Below are 18,317 nucleotides of genomic sequence, written 5' to 3' on the forward strand. Positions count from 1 at the left end.
TTTATTTTTGTGCTCTTTAAGGCTTTGTATCAGGCAGCAGCTCAATTTCATTCAAAGCATTTTTATTTTGCAAGCATGTGCTTGGTATACTCATGCATACGTATAGTCTTCTATAATAGTCAATCCCTTCACAGTTTCATTTTGAACCTGCTATTACAAAATGCAGTATGCAGGTATAGAGCAGAAGAAGCAGAGCAGATTGATATATGGCTTTAAGGGAAACTATTGTACACGGGGGAGTTATTATCAGAGATTGATAGTATTCACTGTGTAAGACTACTTTCACACTTGCATTGTTAATTCCGGTAATGAGATCCGGCAGAGGATCTCTATACCGGAATTAAAAGGATCCATTTTGATTTTGCACATCAGGATGTATCCGCTACGTTACAATGCGGTTGTGTGAAATCAAAACAGGAAATAAACAGATCTGTCGCTAAATACATTAAACGTCAATGGGTGACAGATCAAATTTTTTTTAGGCTCAAAAAATAAAATAAAAAAATGAATCCGTCACCATTGACTATTGTTTTCAGTGATCGGCCCCCCCCCCCCCCCCCCCCCCACCCCGTTTTTATGACCAGACACAAAACTGCAGCTTGCAGTGGTTTTGTGTCCAGTCACAAAACAGAATGCTGATGTAACGGAGGACATCTTGATGCCTCCTGAACAGATCTCTTTCCATTCCGAATGCAACAACAATGCAAGTGTGAAAGTAGCCTAAGTGTGTATACAGAGAGAGCTGTCAGTCACTGATAGCTGTACACAGGTGAGATGTTATCAGTAATTGATAGCATTCTCTGTGCAAGTGTGTATACAAAGATAGCTGTCTGTCACTGATAGTTTTACATGGGGAAGGTGTTATCAGTGATGGCATTCTTTGTGTAAGCGTGTATACAGAGATGGCTGTCAGTCACTGATAACATCTCCCCTGTGTACAACTGAACTCGGAGCAGAGATTTTAATGTATAAACCGTATATCAATCTGCTTGTGTTTTCCTGCTCTATATCTTGCTGCAGATTATTCTGCATTTCATGGTGACAGGTTCTCTTTAAAGCCTCAGCAGGATAATGTGTTTATGTGAATTTTTCTGCTTAGAGTTTGGAAACTTGTAATTTGGGGCCCAGGATTGTTAGTCACGTAATCGAAGGCTCTGAATAATGTCTGTCACATCAAACATGGCTTCACTTCTTAAACTTTGGGGGTCATTTATCAAAACTGGTTTAATGGTAAGCAAACAATCAGATTCCACATTTCATTTTTCAGAGGTCTTTTGGAAAATGAAAGGTGGAATCTAATTGGTTGCTGTGGGCAACTAAACCCATTTCCCATTACTCCAATTTTGATATGTTCTCCCTTATGTCTTCTTTTATAGATTTGATGCTTTGGTGCAGAGGTTTGAGGCTCCAGATTCTCGAAATCGTTGGGACAGTCCTCTTTTTACTGTACAGAAGGATGATGTGCTACCACTGGAACAGATCAGTAATGCAATTTTCCACAGAAAAGCACCTCCACCCAACCAGTCTACACAAACGGTTTGTAATTCACAATTGCTTATTTTATTTTACTTTATCATTCCTCTACTCAACAATACTCAATCTGTTGCATGAGTAATAAAAATGTGTTGCACCTGCTGAAATATTTTGTACACCTTTGCACTAGTTCTGTTAATTTGCTCCGTAAATGCTAAATTTGTAACTTTCTAAATAGTCTTAAACCTTTGATCCTGTAGAGTAGGGGTATTTGAGTACTTTTTGTAAAGATGATGGACCGAGCCATCCCCTCAACAGTGATGCCACCTTAAGTGGCCCTCCACACATAATATAATGTCCTCTTAAGTGTCTCCTTAACCCCTTAGTGACCACTAATACGCCTTTTTACTGACGTAAACATAGGGGGTTTTAGCTAAACAGCTGGCTTTAATCAATCATTACATGTTGTTGTGCTTTTTCATAAATGTAAACATTTATATTTACTTATTTTAGTTATAATGGGTATTCATTGCCTTTAAGAGCAATGTTGATTTATATTCGCTGTTTTGTATGAAGTTTCATGTAGGCCAAAGTAAGTCCATGAGAAGATTACTGTACTGTTCAAAAACTAGTGTTATTGTAACAACATATTATACATTTAGAAAGTTAGAAGATACACCGCACCTGCAGATTCTGAGGCTTCATTGTTTTTCCTATCTGAACATGAATTCCACAGTGTGAGAATGGTCTAGATGTTCCTCAAAGTATATATTCATGTATCAAAGTTTGTCCCTCAGCCCTGAGACAAGGCCCCAGATGTCAGAGGTGTGAAGTGTTGAAAATATTAGGCATGTATGAGTTAACCCTTAATGGTATGATGCTTATTGCTTATACAACAGTGCCATCTGGATATAAGCGGTTAATACTACATCAGTAGCAAAATTGCATTCTGGGTAGTATTATGACGTCATGCTCCTTATCAATGCACACACCCCTCCAACAATGATTGGAAAGTTCCAAACTCGGAGGGCGTGTTCATCTGATAAGTTTTGGGTTAAGAAACCAGTTACCAGAAAAAAAAAAAGGAGGGAGAAAAAGAAAAAAAAAAGAGAAACAAACATTTGGATTATAGATCTCTGGAAAATCATTTGGATTATCGGGAAAAACTCTTGAGAGCTGGCTGCCCCAAGACTCTGCACATCACTTGACCCTTGGGTAATGTATATTTTGTTTTATGTAGTATTGATCTAAATTAATTGGCTTGATACTTAGCCAGATACCCACTCACTTGCGGACGTGTAACGTTAGTTGCTACATCAGTATTTTCTCCGATTTCAGTTACGATGCACATAACTGAAAAAAGGGGACAATATTGGAGAAACTCTTTGTTGGGAATCTTTATATTCCCTAGTTTGATATCAAGCCAATAATTTATAAGTTTTGGTGCAATACTACCATTATCTGAAAGATTGGTCATCATTTTTGGGCGGAGCAAGGGCTCGTATCTGTCATCTTCTTGATTGAGTTTTCCGCATAATCCATTGATTGTATATCTCTCACAGATTTAAAGCTGTATTGCATATTATTCTTGTGTTGGTTGAGTAGTGTTTTGGTGGTATCATATAGTGGTGAATTCTGGGTACTGCATATCATTTGTATATTATTGAAATTTATGTTGATTCATTTTCGTTTGTATTTTAACCTATTGTATAATAAACCATTTATATTTTTGCATAGACTCTTGTACCCTGTTTTACTGATTGTACAAAATAATCAGGTTCTCGATTGAACTCTTTATATTTATATAAAGCATTTGCTTTATATACCCGACAATGTACCCAAAATGGTGCCTTAAAAACTAGAAAAAAAATAAGACCTCATAAAAGTACATTGATGAAAAAACAGCTGCTTCAAGGCTGAGATAATCTACTGTCTCTGCTCTACCCCACCCTCCTTTCATGCACACAAACGTATTTTCTTTCAAGGTCTGCTCAGTTTTTTTTTTTTTTGCAGACCGTATGCGGTACCATTCACTTCAATGGATCAGCAAAAAAAAAAAAAAAAGAACGAAAGTTACTCCATGTGCATTCCGTTTTTGTATGTCCATTCTGGCAAAAAATAGAACATGCCCTATTATTGTCCGCTTTACGGACAATGATAGGCCTGTTCCATTCCGAAAAATACAGAATGCACACGGACGTCATCCGTATTATTTGCGTATTTTTTTAATTTTATTTTTTGCGAACCACAAAATACACACGGTCGTGTGCATTAGCCCTTAGAGAGAGCAATAAGGGATGGGGAGGACATGAGTTTATACACAGTAAAGTAGGCCATACACATTAGATAATTGTCGAATACATACACCATAGAATCCGACCGAAAAGTCTGAAAGTAGAAGCAGGCTGTCATCTGCAATTCAGGCCATCTGAAAATTCATGAAGTAATGAAAGTAGGCAGTTATTTCTTTAACCTCCTAATACACTCATTGATAAAAAAGAAACTCATCAAGATAGAAATGTCAGATTACTGTAAAAACTCAGTAAGTAGTTCAGACAGATATGTAAATGATTACATGTGTGGTTTGATTAGACACTGGATCTTCACACGAGTGCTTGCCCGCCGCTTTAGAAAAAAAGGCTGTCAGAGGATACTTTTTTTTAGTGTACCTTTTGTTGAGAGACTTGCTCTTACAATGCACAGTTGACAGATTTTAAGAGTGGTGCATCATTGGACTGAGAGAGGCAGGATGCTTTAAGGTGTTGGAAGCAGTGGTAACATGAGGGAGCCCACAAGTGGAGAACAGGCTTCAGTTGGCCCAGACAGACTATTAGTAGAGAGGATCTGCTGATAAGCACAAGGAGCTCCCAGTTTAGTTGTCCACCATCCAGACACAGGTGGCACTTTCATTACACACCCCTATCTCTACCTGGATCGTTTCCAAGTGCTTAGCAGGAGGAAATTTGGTGTCATGGTGCCCATTGCATGTCCTGCCATTGACAGCCAGCCATAGTTGCCTTTGCACTGGTGTTGTGAAGAAGATACCTGGGCTGCTACAGTCTGGAACCGTATAGTCTTTAGCGATGAATCCAGGTTTTGGGATCGGACGATGAATGGTTTCGAGTATGGAGGCTTTCTGGTGAGAGCTTAAATCTTTCCTTTGCTGTGGAGCGACACACTGCCCCATCTGCTGATGTGGTGATCTGGGCAGCCATCGCATATGACAGTCTGTCACCACTAGATGAGGGACACCAACAGCTCATTAATATGTGCAAGACCTCCTGCAGCCTCATGTGTTGTCTCTCATGGCAGGGCTTCCATTTGGCATTTTTCAGCAGGATAATGCTCGCTCACACACAGCAAGGGTTTCCCTGCAATGTCTCCTCCAAATTGCAGCACCAGATTTATAACCAACCGTGCATTTATGGGACCAGCTGGGAAAGAAAACTTCAGCAACCTACGAGTGTGCAGGATATACAGGACCAGCAGCAACATCTGTGAGTTAAGGTGCCACAGGACACCATACATAACCTGTATGCCTCCATGCCCAACCATATCTAATCTTGTATCTAGACTGTAGGCGGCCCAACAGGGGACTACAGCCTTCTTTCAGTTGTACAGTTTTCCCCAATAAACTTATCATTTTGCTCTAATATTGTAATCACTTACATATATCATCATTACGGTCAGATAAATTGTCAGAAACGAGAACCAATCAATGCTATAACAAGTCAATCAGCGTTTAAATGGATTTTCCAGGTTTCTCATATTGATCTATCCTCAGTGTAGGTCATCAATTTCTGATCTGAGCCCGACACCACTTGATCAGCTCTTCTTTGCAGTCTTTAGCGCTGGAACTAGCACTGTGCATGGAACAGAAAGCACAGCTTTGAACAGTAAACAGCTTATCTATGGGGATGCGGGGTGTCGGACCCTCACCGATCATAGGTTATTATTAATATATCCTGAGGATTGGTCATCCGTATCAGGGACATTTAAGGGTCTGTTAGACTGGGTGATTATTGGAGACAAAGGTTTGTATGAAAGATTGTTCACTTCTTGCACTTGTTTGTACGGCCGTGCAATGTGTAGTGCTGCCGAGAAACGTTCATTTTTATAAAAGATGCGATCAGTGATGAATGAATAAATCATAATTTGTCGTTTGATGTGTTTATCAAGAATGAATATTCACATGAACAATCGTTCAGGCTATAATCACCCCGTGTAAAAGGCCCTTAAATTTACGTGCACAGGAAGAGATAAAACATGTGGCATTGTCTGTTAAGCTGGAGGAGACGCACAGGCCTGCTTCATGATTTCCCAATGTATCACGCATTGTTTTCAGGATATGAATTATCTGGATATGTTTCCTGTTAGGGTGTATAATTAATTACCGTAATGCCATTTGTAAAGAAAATACCTTTTAAATCATCTGTTGACTTTTTCCAGCTTTATTGTTTGCACATGATTTGTTATTGTGATCATTTTATTTAATTTTTTTCCAAACAGCAACCTTTGTCCTCTACGAATTTTCTGCATGAGTTAGACAAGGTGACACAGGACGTTGTGACGGTGAGTGTAATCTACTACTGAAGGTGACTGTACCTGACTCTTTCTTCTCTGGTGTCTAAAAAATAATAATAATAAAAAATAAAAAAAATAACAGCAAAATAACCTCCCCTAAAACATAACCCCATAAAAAAACAAAATTAAAATACGTTTAGAACCTAAAGTGGATATCAAATACACCTCCCCACTTGGTCTGTGTAGACAGGGGATCTAGCCCTATTCTGTCCTTGCCTAAAGCGGAATAGCTGCCATGAAAACGGTGATCCCACTGTCTTCAGATCTGTCCCTAAAAGCTCTAACCTAACTAGGGGGCTAATTGATGGGGGCCACTATCCTAAGACTGAGTGGAAACCCAGTATACCCCAGTCATATAGACAGCAACACACTAGGCACAATCAGCCGATAAAAATCATATCGGATCACATATTCACAGAAAAACCTGACTCGTTTCCCCAGTAAATCTTCAAATCCGGGGTTCATCAGGGGCTATTGGACATCCTTATGTAAGATCAAACACTTCCATATATCTCACAGGTGCAATGATGATGTACCAGAAAAAGATGCCCTAGGGATAACCAAATATAAATGATAACCACCAGATCCTATAGACTCTAGTGATAACCACCAAACAGACTAGGACATCCATTTTATGCATGAGTCCATTAATCACATTTGAGCCCATCGATACATCTCTAGTATCTAGATAAAATACTATGCTACTATTATATACTATTATTACTATTAAGATACTAGTAGGGTTGAGCGAACCTGAACTGTAAAGTTCGGGTTCGTACCGAACTTTAGGATTTTTGGACCCGACCTGAACCCGAGCTTTTCAGTAAAAGTTCGCGTTCGGCGCGTTAATGGCGCTTTTTGAAAGGCTGCAGAGCAACCAATCAACAAGTGTTTAACTCGTGTGCCCTTAGAAGCCATCACAGCCATCCATACTAATAGCATAGCTGTGATTGGCCATTGCAGAATGTTACCCAGCCTCTATATAAGCTGGACTTCACTGCTCTGATTAGAGTAGGGATAGGATGCTGCTGCTGTGAGGGAGAGAATAGGAAAGAATCTGTTATCAAAAGTGCTTGTAACTCGGCGATCTACAGCGATTTAGTTTTGTGGGTGCAGTGCACAATTTTTTACGCTGCCCTGAGCCCAGTGACTCAGAAAAAGAACTTTTTTCCGTCTGTTAGGTGGGCATCATTTTGTGCAAGTTCAGTGCACCAGCACAGCATATGTGCATTTGTAACAGTCAAATACAAGGCTTAAATACTGCAGTTATTTTCAGGGTTTAAAAAAAACACCCATTTTTTGCAAGACCCTACATCTGGGGCCTTTGCTGCATTTCTGACAGTTAATACAAGCGTTAGATACTGCTATTATATTCTGGTTTAAAAAAAAAAAGGCGCATTTTGAGCAAGATAATAAATTAGCGTAATTTGCTGCATTTCTGGCAGTCCAATACAAGCGTTAGATACTGCAGTTATATTCTGGGTTTAAAAAAACACACATTTTTTGCAAGACCCTACATCTGGGGCCTTTGTTGCATTTGTCACAGTGAAATACAAACTTTAAATACTGCAGTTATATACTGGGTTTAAAAAAACACCCATTGTCACTGTCAAATACAACCAGTCAATACTGCAGTTACATTGTTGGTTGACAAATTAACATTTTTTGTGACCGTGAAGTAATTGTATAAAATTCGCCTGGCACACTGTTTTGTGACCTCCAAGAATTTTTTTCCCTCTTTATGACACCATCACTGCCTTACTGTCAGTGAACTTAATTGTTGACTATTGGCAGTTACAGTGTCGCCTGACATAAACCATCTGTTAGTTTGGTGGGTGAATGCAAATAATGAGGAGAGCGTCAAATCAGGGACGTGGCCCTGGTCGTGGTGCTACTGGTGGAGCTCCTTTCCTTTTGCAGGGAGAGGATGTGGTTGATCTGTGTCAGCTACATGCACAGGTGAAACACCTTCCTCAGGTGCGAGTAGGTGACAGAACCTTCAGTGTATTTGGTAGGGCCGAATGCGGCTCTACGAATGGTGAGGCCAGAGCAAGTACAGGCGATAGTAGATTGGGTGGCTGACAGTGCCTCCAGTTCCTTCACATTGTCTCCCACCCAGTCCCCTGCTGAAAGATCAGAGTTGGCACCTGCTGCCGATGTCCATCAGTCTTTCACCTCACTCCCTTGCAAATCGTCCAAGAAGTCTGAGCCCCAGGTCATGCAGCAGTCGCTTCTGCTTTTTGATGACTCTGCTAGCAGGGTTTCCCAGGGCCATCCACATAGCCCTGCCCCAGAAGTAGAAGAGATTGAGTGCACCGATGCCCAACCACTTATGTTTCAGGATGAGTACATGGGAGGACCACCTCAGCACGTCTCGGATGATGACAAAACACAGGTGCCAACTGCTGTGGCTTTCTGCAGTGTGCAGACCGACTAGGAGGCCAGGGGGGAAGACTGGGTGAAAGATGATGTGGGAGACTGAGGTCCTCGACCCCACATGGAATCAAGGTCATGCGAGTGACCTGTCTAGTTCGGAGGAGGCGGCAGTGGTCGCACAGAGCCACCAGCACAGTAGAAGACGGAGCAGGGTGCAAAAGCGGAGCGGCCGTCCCCTAGACAGTATGCCTGCTACTGTCCACCGCACCAAGGGACCAAGCACACCAAAGCCAGCTCCAAGCAGTTCCCTGGCGTGGCAGTTCTTAAGACAATGTTCTGACAACAAGACACAAGTGGTTTGCACGCTGTGCAATCAGAGCATAGAGCGAGGCATAAATATTCTCAACCTAAGCACAACCTGCATGACCAGGCATCTAAGTACAAAGCACGAGCTGCAGTGAAGTAGACACCGCAAAAACCAAGAAAGGTCTCTGGCTCCTCCTGCTTCCTCTTCTGCTGCAGTCTCGGCCTCTTCATCCCCCTCTGGAGTGACAGTTGCCCCTGCCACCCCGCAAACAGAGGATCTGCCAGCAACGCTACGACCTGGGTCACCAAGCATCTCCACAATGTCCCATTGTAGCATTCAGCTGTCTATCTCCCAAACACTGGAGCGAAAGGGGAAGTACCCCCCCACCCACCCGCGATCCTTGGCCCTGAATGCCAGCATTTCAAAATTACTGGCCTTTGAAATGCTGTCATTCTGTCTGGTGGAGACAGAGAGTTTTAAAAGCCTTATGGCAGTGGCTGTCCCATAGTACGTCGTGCCCAGCCACCACTACTTTTCCCGGCGAGCCATCCCTTCCCTGCACAACCAAGTGGGGACAAAATCAGGTGTGCACTGTGCAACGCCATCTGTGGCAAGGTCCACCTAACTACGGATACGTTGACCAGTAAGCATGGTCGGGGACATTATATCTCCCTAACAGCACACTGGGTAAATGCAGTGGCGTCTGGGCCTGAGGCGGATAGCAGTTTGGCGCATGTACTTCCACCACCGAGGATTGCAGGGCGCTTCTCTTTGCCTCCTGTTGCTTCCTCCTCCTACTCCGGTTCCTCATCCTCTACCGCCTCCTCATCCAGTCAGCGTAAAACCTTCACCACCAACTTCAGCACAGCCAGGGGTAAACGACAGCAGGCAGTTCTAAAACTTATCCACACACCGCGCAGGAGCTGTGGATGGCCCTAGAACAACAGACCGATGAGTGGTTGGTGTCAGTGAGCCTCAAGCCTGACCTGGTGGTGTGCGATAATAGGCGAAATCTCGTAGTGGCTCTGGGTCTAGATGGTTTGACGCACATCCCTTGCCTGGCGCATGTGCTGAATTTGGTGGTGCAGAGGTTCCTTAAAAATTGCACCGATATGTCAGAGCTGCTGCAGAAAGTGCGGGCCGTCTGTGCGCGCTTTCGGCGTTCTCGCCCTGCGGCTGCTCACCTGTCAGCGTTGCGGCAACTTTGGCCTTCCCGCTCACCGCCTCATATGTGACGTGCCCACAAGGTGGAACTCCACCTTGCACATGCTGGCCAGACTGCGAGCAGCAGCAGGTGATAGTGGAGTTTCAGCTGCAGCACACACAGGGGAGTCGCTCTGTGGAACAGCACCACATCACCACCAATGAGTGGGCCTCCATGTGAGACCTGTGTTCCTTGTTGCGCTGTTTCGAGTACTCCACCAACACTGCCAGTGCCGATGACTCCGTTCTCAGAGTTACTATCCCACTTCTATGCCTCCTTGAAAAAATGCTCTGGGCGATGATGGGAGAGGATGTGGCACAGGAGGAGGAAGAGGGATCATTTCTAAGGGTTTCAGGCCAGTCATTCACAAGTGGCTCAGAGGGTGGGTTCTTGCACCCACAAATGCAAGGTACACAATTGTGCAGCAAGGGCACAGTTCTGCAGGATGACTAGGTGGAGGATGAGGAGGAGGAGATGGAGGAGGAGATGGAGGAGGAGGAACAGTGTTCACAGCAGGGTGGCACCCAAACCAGCTCATGGCCATCACTGGTGCGTGGCTGGGGGAATACAGAGGACACAGACGATATACCTCCCACAGAGGACAGCCTGTAGTTGCCTCTGGGCAGCCTGGCACACATGAGCGATTACATGCTGCAGTGTCCCCGCAACGACCGCTGAGTTGGCCACATTCTAACTTGTGCTGGTTACTGGGTGGCAACGCTGCTGGATCCCTGTTACAAGGACAACGTACTGTCCTTAGTTCCGTCACTGTAGCGTGATCGTAAGATGCGAGAGTACAATCGCACGCTGGTAGACGCGCTGTTGGTGGCAATCCCACCTGACAGCGGGGGCACAGTGGAAGCACAAGGCAAAGGCAGAGGAGGAGGAAGAGGTGGCCAACGCAGCTGGCAACAGCCCATGCACATTCTGCCCGATATTTATCATTTACAGTCTATAGGAGACTGCAATGGCACCAGACATCATGGTTATTAGTGAGAATGCACATGGATTTTCACTATAGATTTCTCCTGAATTTCACACCTAACAGTACTGGACTAGACCAGATATTGTGGACTATTGTAGCCCCTTCATTCCTGTGACCAGTGCCTGGTCTGTGATTGGTTATTCCAGCCATCAACTACTATGGCTGGAAATCCCCTTTAAGGCTTAACATGCCGTTGATATTTGGAATAATTGTAACTGTTCTTCCTGAGCCTTCTGCAACAGCCGGCATCAACATCATCTCTGATTTCAGATGTTTATCCACTCAGTACCATACAGGACGTACCTTCATGTGGTACAATTTGCTGATATAGTATTTATTTTTAATTTATTATTTTTTCAGATTAAAAAGATATTAATTATGTGTTTTCACAGGCCATTCTAAGTGCCCAGAAGACCAGTGTTCCAGGAGATATCATTACAGTGCCAGGAGCCACCGAAAAAATATCCTTTTTGCAAATGCTAGGGTGGAAGAAAAACACCCCTAAGATATGAAATGTGAACTATCTCCATCTTGAAGCAATACCATTACTACGATGTTATAGTGGTTTCCTACTCAGAATTGTTCCCAGTTATAACTGGTGTACCCCGCCATTACTTCAGTATTCAGTTCTAAATCTTTAAAAACATTTCTAATTAGAAATCCAAAGTCAGGTTTGGGTCCTAGGTACCAGCCTGTACCAAACACGACTACAGATTCTGAATTTGAAATGTTTTAAAAGATGTAGAACTGAATACTGAATTCATTCACCACAGGTCTCCAGTACAGCGTTAAAAGAAAGTGTTAGAACGAATTAACTTCGGACCTATGATCCGAAGCTTGACTCGCTCAACACTAAACAGAGGTATGGATTCGCAAGACGGGGATGTGGGGAAATAATATTACCACTTTACAAAGCTTTGATGCTGCCTCATCTGGAATGTGCACAAGTTCTGGGCACCAATTCAAGGAAAGAGTGCCCTGGAGCTAGAGAAATTACAAAGAAGAGAAACTAAACTGGTATGGGGCTTGGAAGGTCTTAGGGTCCTTTTACATAGACCACAGATGAGCATTTGTGACAACGCTCATTCATGATGATTGGCATGTGTAAAAAGTGCCAGTGATCACCTGATAAACAAGCAAACAAATGTTGATCCGGTTATCATGTATTTCTGCTGACATAAAAAAAAAAACATTGTTTCTGTGCAGAAGATCATCTTTATTGGACAAGTGATCACTGTATCAACGCTTGTCCCCATATAGCATAGGTGATTGCTGCATGTAAATACAACCCTCATCTCCGCTAACAATCAGGCAATTATCGGGTACATTTAGTTTTGTCCATGTAAAGGGGCCTTTAGTTATGATGAAAAAAGATTTAAAAAACTACCGTAAATCTATTTAGTCTTGAGAAGAGATGTTTAGAGGGACATGATTAACCTTTACAAATATATAATACGAAAAAATACGGTGAAAGCTATTCCATGTAATATCCCCACAAAAGACGAGGGGGCTGTGGCTCTGTCTGCAGAAGGAAAAGATTAAAAAAATCAAATGCTGACTGCAGTGTTTTTTGATCTGGCATATTTGAGATGGGTTTTACCATCTCAGACATTGGGGCATATCGCTAAGATATGCCTCCAATGGCTGATAGGTGCGGGTCCCAGAAATGGTACTTAGAATGGAGCCCGCAAAGACCCGGAGGTCGCACAGCGCATGTGCAGCTGCCCTCCATTAGTTCCTATGGGAGCGTCACTCCGAGCATGCCGCTGAGCTGTTATCAGAAGTCCCATTGGAATTAATGGGAAACGCATCGCGCAAGTGCAGCCACTGCTCTGTTCACTCCTATAGGGCTGACAGAAATCGCCTATTTTCGGCACTCCGATAGGACTGAATGGAGGGCGGCCGCGCATGCACGGTGCACCGTGGAAACTATGTTCACCCAATAAAACCAAAGGTCACCTATGCAAATAACTCGGTACCAGCTCCCGAGTAAAACAAGCAAATAAACAAAGAACGGAGCTCATAGTACCGTATATAAAAGTATAATTTTTATTAGAACATGATTAAAATCTAATATATATAATATGCCGTTAAAAAGTGGAGAGTAACAGAGAAAGCTCCATCCTGGCCCTGCACACATATCAATTGAGAGATGTAATAATGCATGATAACAAACGTATACAGATATAATATGATTATCAACTATTAAGAAAATAGTACATATAAGGAAAATATATGAGAGTCTAAAAAAAAATGGCTGTACAGCTAAAGGGTAAGGGATTGCATGCAAGTGCTGTCATGTCCGAACAGGAAGCAATCCATAATAATAACCAGGTATCAAAAGAACACCTATGTCCAAATGCCGTTTAAACCCAAAAAGACGTGGACTCGCCTAAAAAGATAGTGTGCTATATAGACCAGGATGGCGCTACCCCGACTCCATTCTAAGTATAGGTGCAGGTCCAAGAGGTGGGACCCAAATGTATCAGACATTGGGAGCGTATCCTAGTGACTGATGTCTGAGATAGTACAACCCCTTTAAAGGCAATGTGTCACCAAAAATTTTATCTGCCAGCTATTTTTTCTACAGATTAAAAAAAAATTAATGTTTTCTATTTCCTAAACATGATTATGGGAGCTGACATCTTGCCTGAGTTGTGACAAAGCATTAAAAAGAATTGCTTTACGGCAGCCCCATATTCCATAGACACATTGGTCAGGAGGGGACCTCATTGACTTCTATGGGAGAGTTTTCTAGGCATGCTCTGTGACCTGTGCAGAGGTTATTGTACAAGGAAGGAACAGATAAGATTTGACAGTCGCCTATTTTGAATGGTGTATCAAGGCTTATCTGTATGTATCTCCTTATCATTACAGGCAGGTTTAGAATAAGGGCTCTTTCACATCTGCGTTCTTTTCTTCCGGCATAGAGTTCCGTAGTCGGGGCTCTATGCCGGAAGAATACTGATCAGGATTATCCTAATGCATTCTGAATGGACAGTCCGTCCTTCAGGATGCATCAGGATGTCTTCCGTTCCGGTACGGAACGTTTTTTGGCCGCAGCAAATAGCGCAGCATGCTGCGCTTTTTGCTCCGGCCAAAAATCCGGAACACTTGCCGCAAGGCCGGATCCGGAATGAATGCCCATTGAAAGGCATTGATCCGGATCCGGCCTTAAGCTAAACGTCGTTTCGGCGCATTGCCGGACGCGACGTTTAGCTTTTTCTCAATGGTTACCATGGCTGCCGGGACGCTAAAGTCCTGGCAGCCATGGTAAAGTGTAGTGGGGAGCGGGGAGCAGCATACTTACCGTCCGTGCGGCTCCCGGGGCGCTCCAGAGTGACGTCAGGGCGCCCCAAGCGCATGGATGACGTGATCGCATGGATCACATGATCCATGCGCATGGGGCGCTCTGACGTCATTCTGGAGCGCCCCGGGAGCCGCACGGACGGTAAGTATACTGCTCCCCCGCTCCCCACTACTACTATGGCGACCAGGACTTTAATAGCGTCCTGGGTGCCATAGTAACACTGAAAGCATTTTGAAGACGGATCCGTCTTCAAATGCTTTCAGTACACTTGTGTTTTTCCAGATCCGGCGTGTAATTCTGGCAAGTGGAGTACACGCCGGATCCGGACAACGCAAGTGTGAAAGAGGCCTTATATATAACTGCAGTAAAGTGATCCGTAGAAACCAATAAGTGGCACCTATTATTAGACTTGGTGACCACTGCACAAATGCAGGAATTCTTTTTTTGTTTGAATATACTATAGATATGGAAAATTGAAAATAACATAATAAAAAATACTTTAAGAAAATGTTAAACATTAAAAAATGAATTAAACAATAGGTAACTTTTTGATGACACATTCCCTTTAACTAGTCCATACCCCATTTGTGGCTATGGGGCATTGGATAGAGCTCCAGATAGTTAAATTGTCGTTAGCCTTAGAATAAAGCAAGATAAACACTTATGTAAATGTATAGATTTTTTGATCCCCACTCTGTATCTGGATGGAAATCCATCTTTATTAGAGCAGGTTGATTCATGCCTTTTTATACTGTTTTTTTTTTTTTTTTTTAACCTTCCTCTGCATCAATATGGGGGAACGAATTTCTAAATGTACTCATACCCTCTGTCTTAATTAATGTCCTCTCTAATCCATTGGTTTTGATTGACATAGGTCTATGCAGTTGACCTGTATTTCTGCCATGAACTCTCCACCTATTACTAATGTAATGTTTTATTGTTAGGCTACTTTCACACTAGCGTTTTGGCTTTCAGTTTGTGAGATCCGTTCAGGGCTCTTAAAAGCGGACCAAAATGGATCAGTTCAGCCCCAATGCATTCTGAATGGATAAGGATCCGCTCAGAATGCATCAGTTTGCCTCCATTCAGTAACCTTACGCTCTGGAGGCGGACATCAAAATGCTGCTTGCAGCGTTTTTCTGTCCGCGATGTCCTGGCACACAGAGTAAGTCAGTGGGAACGGATCTGTTTTCTCTGACAAAAAAATGGATCCGTCCACCATTGACTTTTAATGGTGTTCAAGACGCATCTGTCATGGCTATAGAAGACATAATACAACCGGATCCGTTCATGACAGATGCAAGCGGTTGTATTATTGTAACGGAAGGGGTTTAGCAGATCTATGACATATCCGCAAAAAACGCTAATGTGAAAGTAGTTTAAGCTGTAAAATATGAGGCATTTAGTCACTTTGGAATATAACCCTATGTACGGACATCTAGTGTCCAAAGTGAAAACTGCGTTTAATCCGGAACATCAAAAGAAAAAACTTCAGAAGAAAAGGATAGGTCATCAGTATCTTATCAGAGGGGGTCCGACACCTGGAACCCCTGCCGATCATCTCTTTGTGAAGGCAGTGGTGCTCACAGTAGTGCCGCTGCCTTTTCCTAGGCTTTCTGACATCACGTTCATCGGTTCCTATCACGTTCTCACGGTCCTCACTAGAAATGGCTATTCTCGTCCACAATGAATACCAGAATTGGACATGTTCTGTAACTGGCAAAATTGGCATATGGATGTAGACAGCACACAGATGACATGTGCGTGCTGTTTGTGTTTTTGCAGACCCATAGAAATGAATGGGACCATGTGCATTGTGCAAACCAAAGTGCAGATCAAACACAGATGCATATGATAGGTGGAACTTACAGCTGGACTCTTTAGGGGTCAATTACTATCCAGAAATATGTCTATATTACGCGTATTTCTGGCGCAGATTTTGGTGCAAAGGTTATTTGCTCCGCAATCTGCAACTTTTTACCGCCCATGCCAGGTGCTGGACAGGCCGAAATTATGTAGAGGCCAGCGCCACTGCGGACCCACTACCAGCTATACAGATTATTAAGACCCCCTTAGTGTAGAAAATTGGGCTTAGGAAAAGGGGAGTGGTTTAAATTTGCTAAGTTTTCATGCAAAGTATAAGTCTAGAGCAGGGATGTACTACCTTTTCTGAGGGCCACGTTGTCAAATTGAACCATTGCTAAGGGCCACAGTAAACTTAAAAGGGTATTACTGTCTGACACATTTCTGACATGTCAAAAGTATATTATAAATGCGTGATAGGTGAAAGTTTCACTTCCAGGATTCCCACCCATCAGAAGGATAGAGTTCCCCTTCTCCAATAAGCGCTCTAGAGAGAAGGGCGTCATATGTGTGCTGGTGACTTAATCCATTGTAGGTTAGGGGTGCTCGTTGACTATACTGAAAGCCACCCCATTCGTAGACTGCCTCCTCTGCACTTCAGACTAGGCTTTTTATGTCCAGGTGGTAGGGGGCTTCACATAATGGCATTGCAAATGCATGTGGCCTTAGGGCACAGGTTACGTGCCACTGTAATAAATGTGGCACATCCTCTGCCTACCTGAACTAGTTTTAAGCTCATTTTAATAAATCTGCAATTAACAAGTCATTGGCTTACTGAAAAGCCAGATTTGACTAAATCTGGCTTTCTCTTATCCTTGTAGTTTTTTACATGACGGACCTCTGAGGTTTTAATATTTGCAGTGTCTTCCTTAATGTTCCCACATGCAGCTGCCACGTATGCTAAACATGTCAGAATTGCGGAGGCTTCGTCAGCAGTTCATCAGTTACACCAAACTTCATCCCAATGAGAACATCTCACAGCTTGCAAATATGTTTGTACAGTACCTGAACCAAAGTGTCCGCTGAAGAGATGCCCGCCAGGAGCTGCTCATATGCCAAAATCTGCCATTTACAGCTGTTAAAGGACATCTGTCAGCAGATTTCTACCTATAAAACTGGCTGACCTGTTGCATGTGTACTTGGCAACTGTAGGCATCTGTGTTGGCCCACGTTGCTCCTAGAGGCTCATTTGCATGTATTAAAACTTCATTTTTCTCAGCAATGTGGGCGCATAAGAGCATGGGATCAACACAAATGCCTTTAGCTGCCCAGCGCACATGCAACAGGTCAGTCAGTTTCATAGGTACAAATCTGCTGACATATGTCCTATTAAGTGCTTCTGTGGATTTTAAAAACTGATTCATTTAAAAATGGCTTTTTATTTTTTATGCTTTTAGCAATAAAAATGTAATCTCTTATTTATGTGGACAAACTGTAGTGGTTGAATTCTTCATCTTGTAAACATATATTGGTACATATAGCAGCACATTATAGGTGTTTGAACTTTTTTGTAGGAAAAGTGTCATTTATGCATACTGTGATTTTAGACACACTTTGGAACTGTCTGATTTAAGTTCTGTTCAGACGGTGTTCAAGTTCTTTTTTTGGCACCTTTAGGGCTCCATTCACCTGCGTGTCCTTTTGGCCTCTGTCCATATGTTGTTCATCAACATACCTTGTTTACTACTGTAAAAAAAAAAATCTATACAGCGGGCTACCACAAAAAAACCTCAACTTTAAAAGAAAAAAAAACATTGTGACCAATTAACAATTTATTCTACTAAAGTATATGGCTATTCAGTGGCCTTTGTTGGAGTCTTCTGTTATATACCTCCAATGGAAGGCTGAAATGCTGTGTCTGTGTGCACAAATGTCTTAATGGGATTTTTCTCTGTATGCCCTGCTATCATAATTGGCTGCGCCAAAGGCTGTTTTGTCCCTTGACTTTTTCAAATCATAGCTGTGACAAACTCCCCACGTTTGGGTTGCCTTCCAGTAAAGTATTTCCAGCATTTTGCTTGGGCTCGTGTATGGAATTGTTTGGCGATAATATAGATTTATTGCTCTGTGGATTATTTGGCTGTGCTATTTCAAGGGAAGAAGGGAATACTAGACGGTGACACGGATGATACCGTCACAACTGGTGGCAAGCAGCGTGATTTTCCCTTCTTTTTCCCGGCACAGAGGATTCAAGGAAGGCACTAGTGTATGGTGC

General features: G+C 42.9%; 1 protein-coding gene across 5 annotated transcripts in view; it reads left to right on the plus strand.

The window, feature by feature from the left end:
* The window catches only part of KTI12 (KTI12 chromatin associated homolog), a 68,153-nt gene extending 50,633 nt beyond the window's left edge, over positions 1-17,520 (plus strand). For all 5 annotated transcript variants that reach the window (XM_044283389.1, XM_044283390.1, XM_044283392.1 and 2 more), the window contains exons 7-10: positions 1,377-1,536; positions 5,983-6,045; positions 11,322-11,390; positions 16,985-17,520. In XM_044283389.1, the coding sequence (XP_044139324.1) occupies positions 1,377-1,536; positions 5,983-6,045; positions 11,322-11,390; positions 16,985-17,128 (436 nt within the window). In that variant the 3' untranslated portion in view covers positions 17,129-17,520. The remainder of the gene's footprint in view (positions 1-1,376; positions 1,537-5,982; positions 6,046-11,321; positions 11,391-16,984) is intronic.
* Positions 17,521-18,317: the final 797 nt, after the last annotated feature.

Source organism: Bufo gargarizans, chromosome 2 (genome assembly GCF_014858855.1).
Source record: "Bufo gargarizans isolate SCDJY-AF-19 chromosome 2, ASM1485885v1, whole genome shotgun sequence".
Taxonomy (NCBI): Eukaryota; Metazoa; Chordata; class Amphibia; order Anura; family Bufonidae; genus Bufo; species Bufo gargarizans.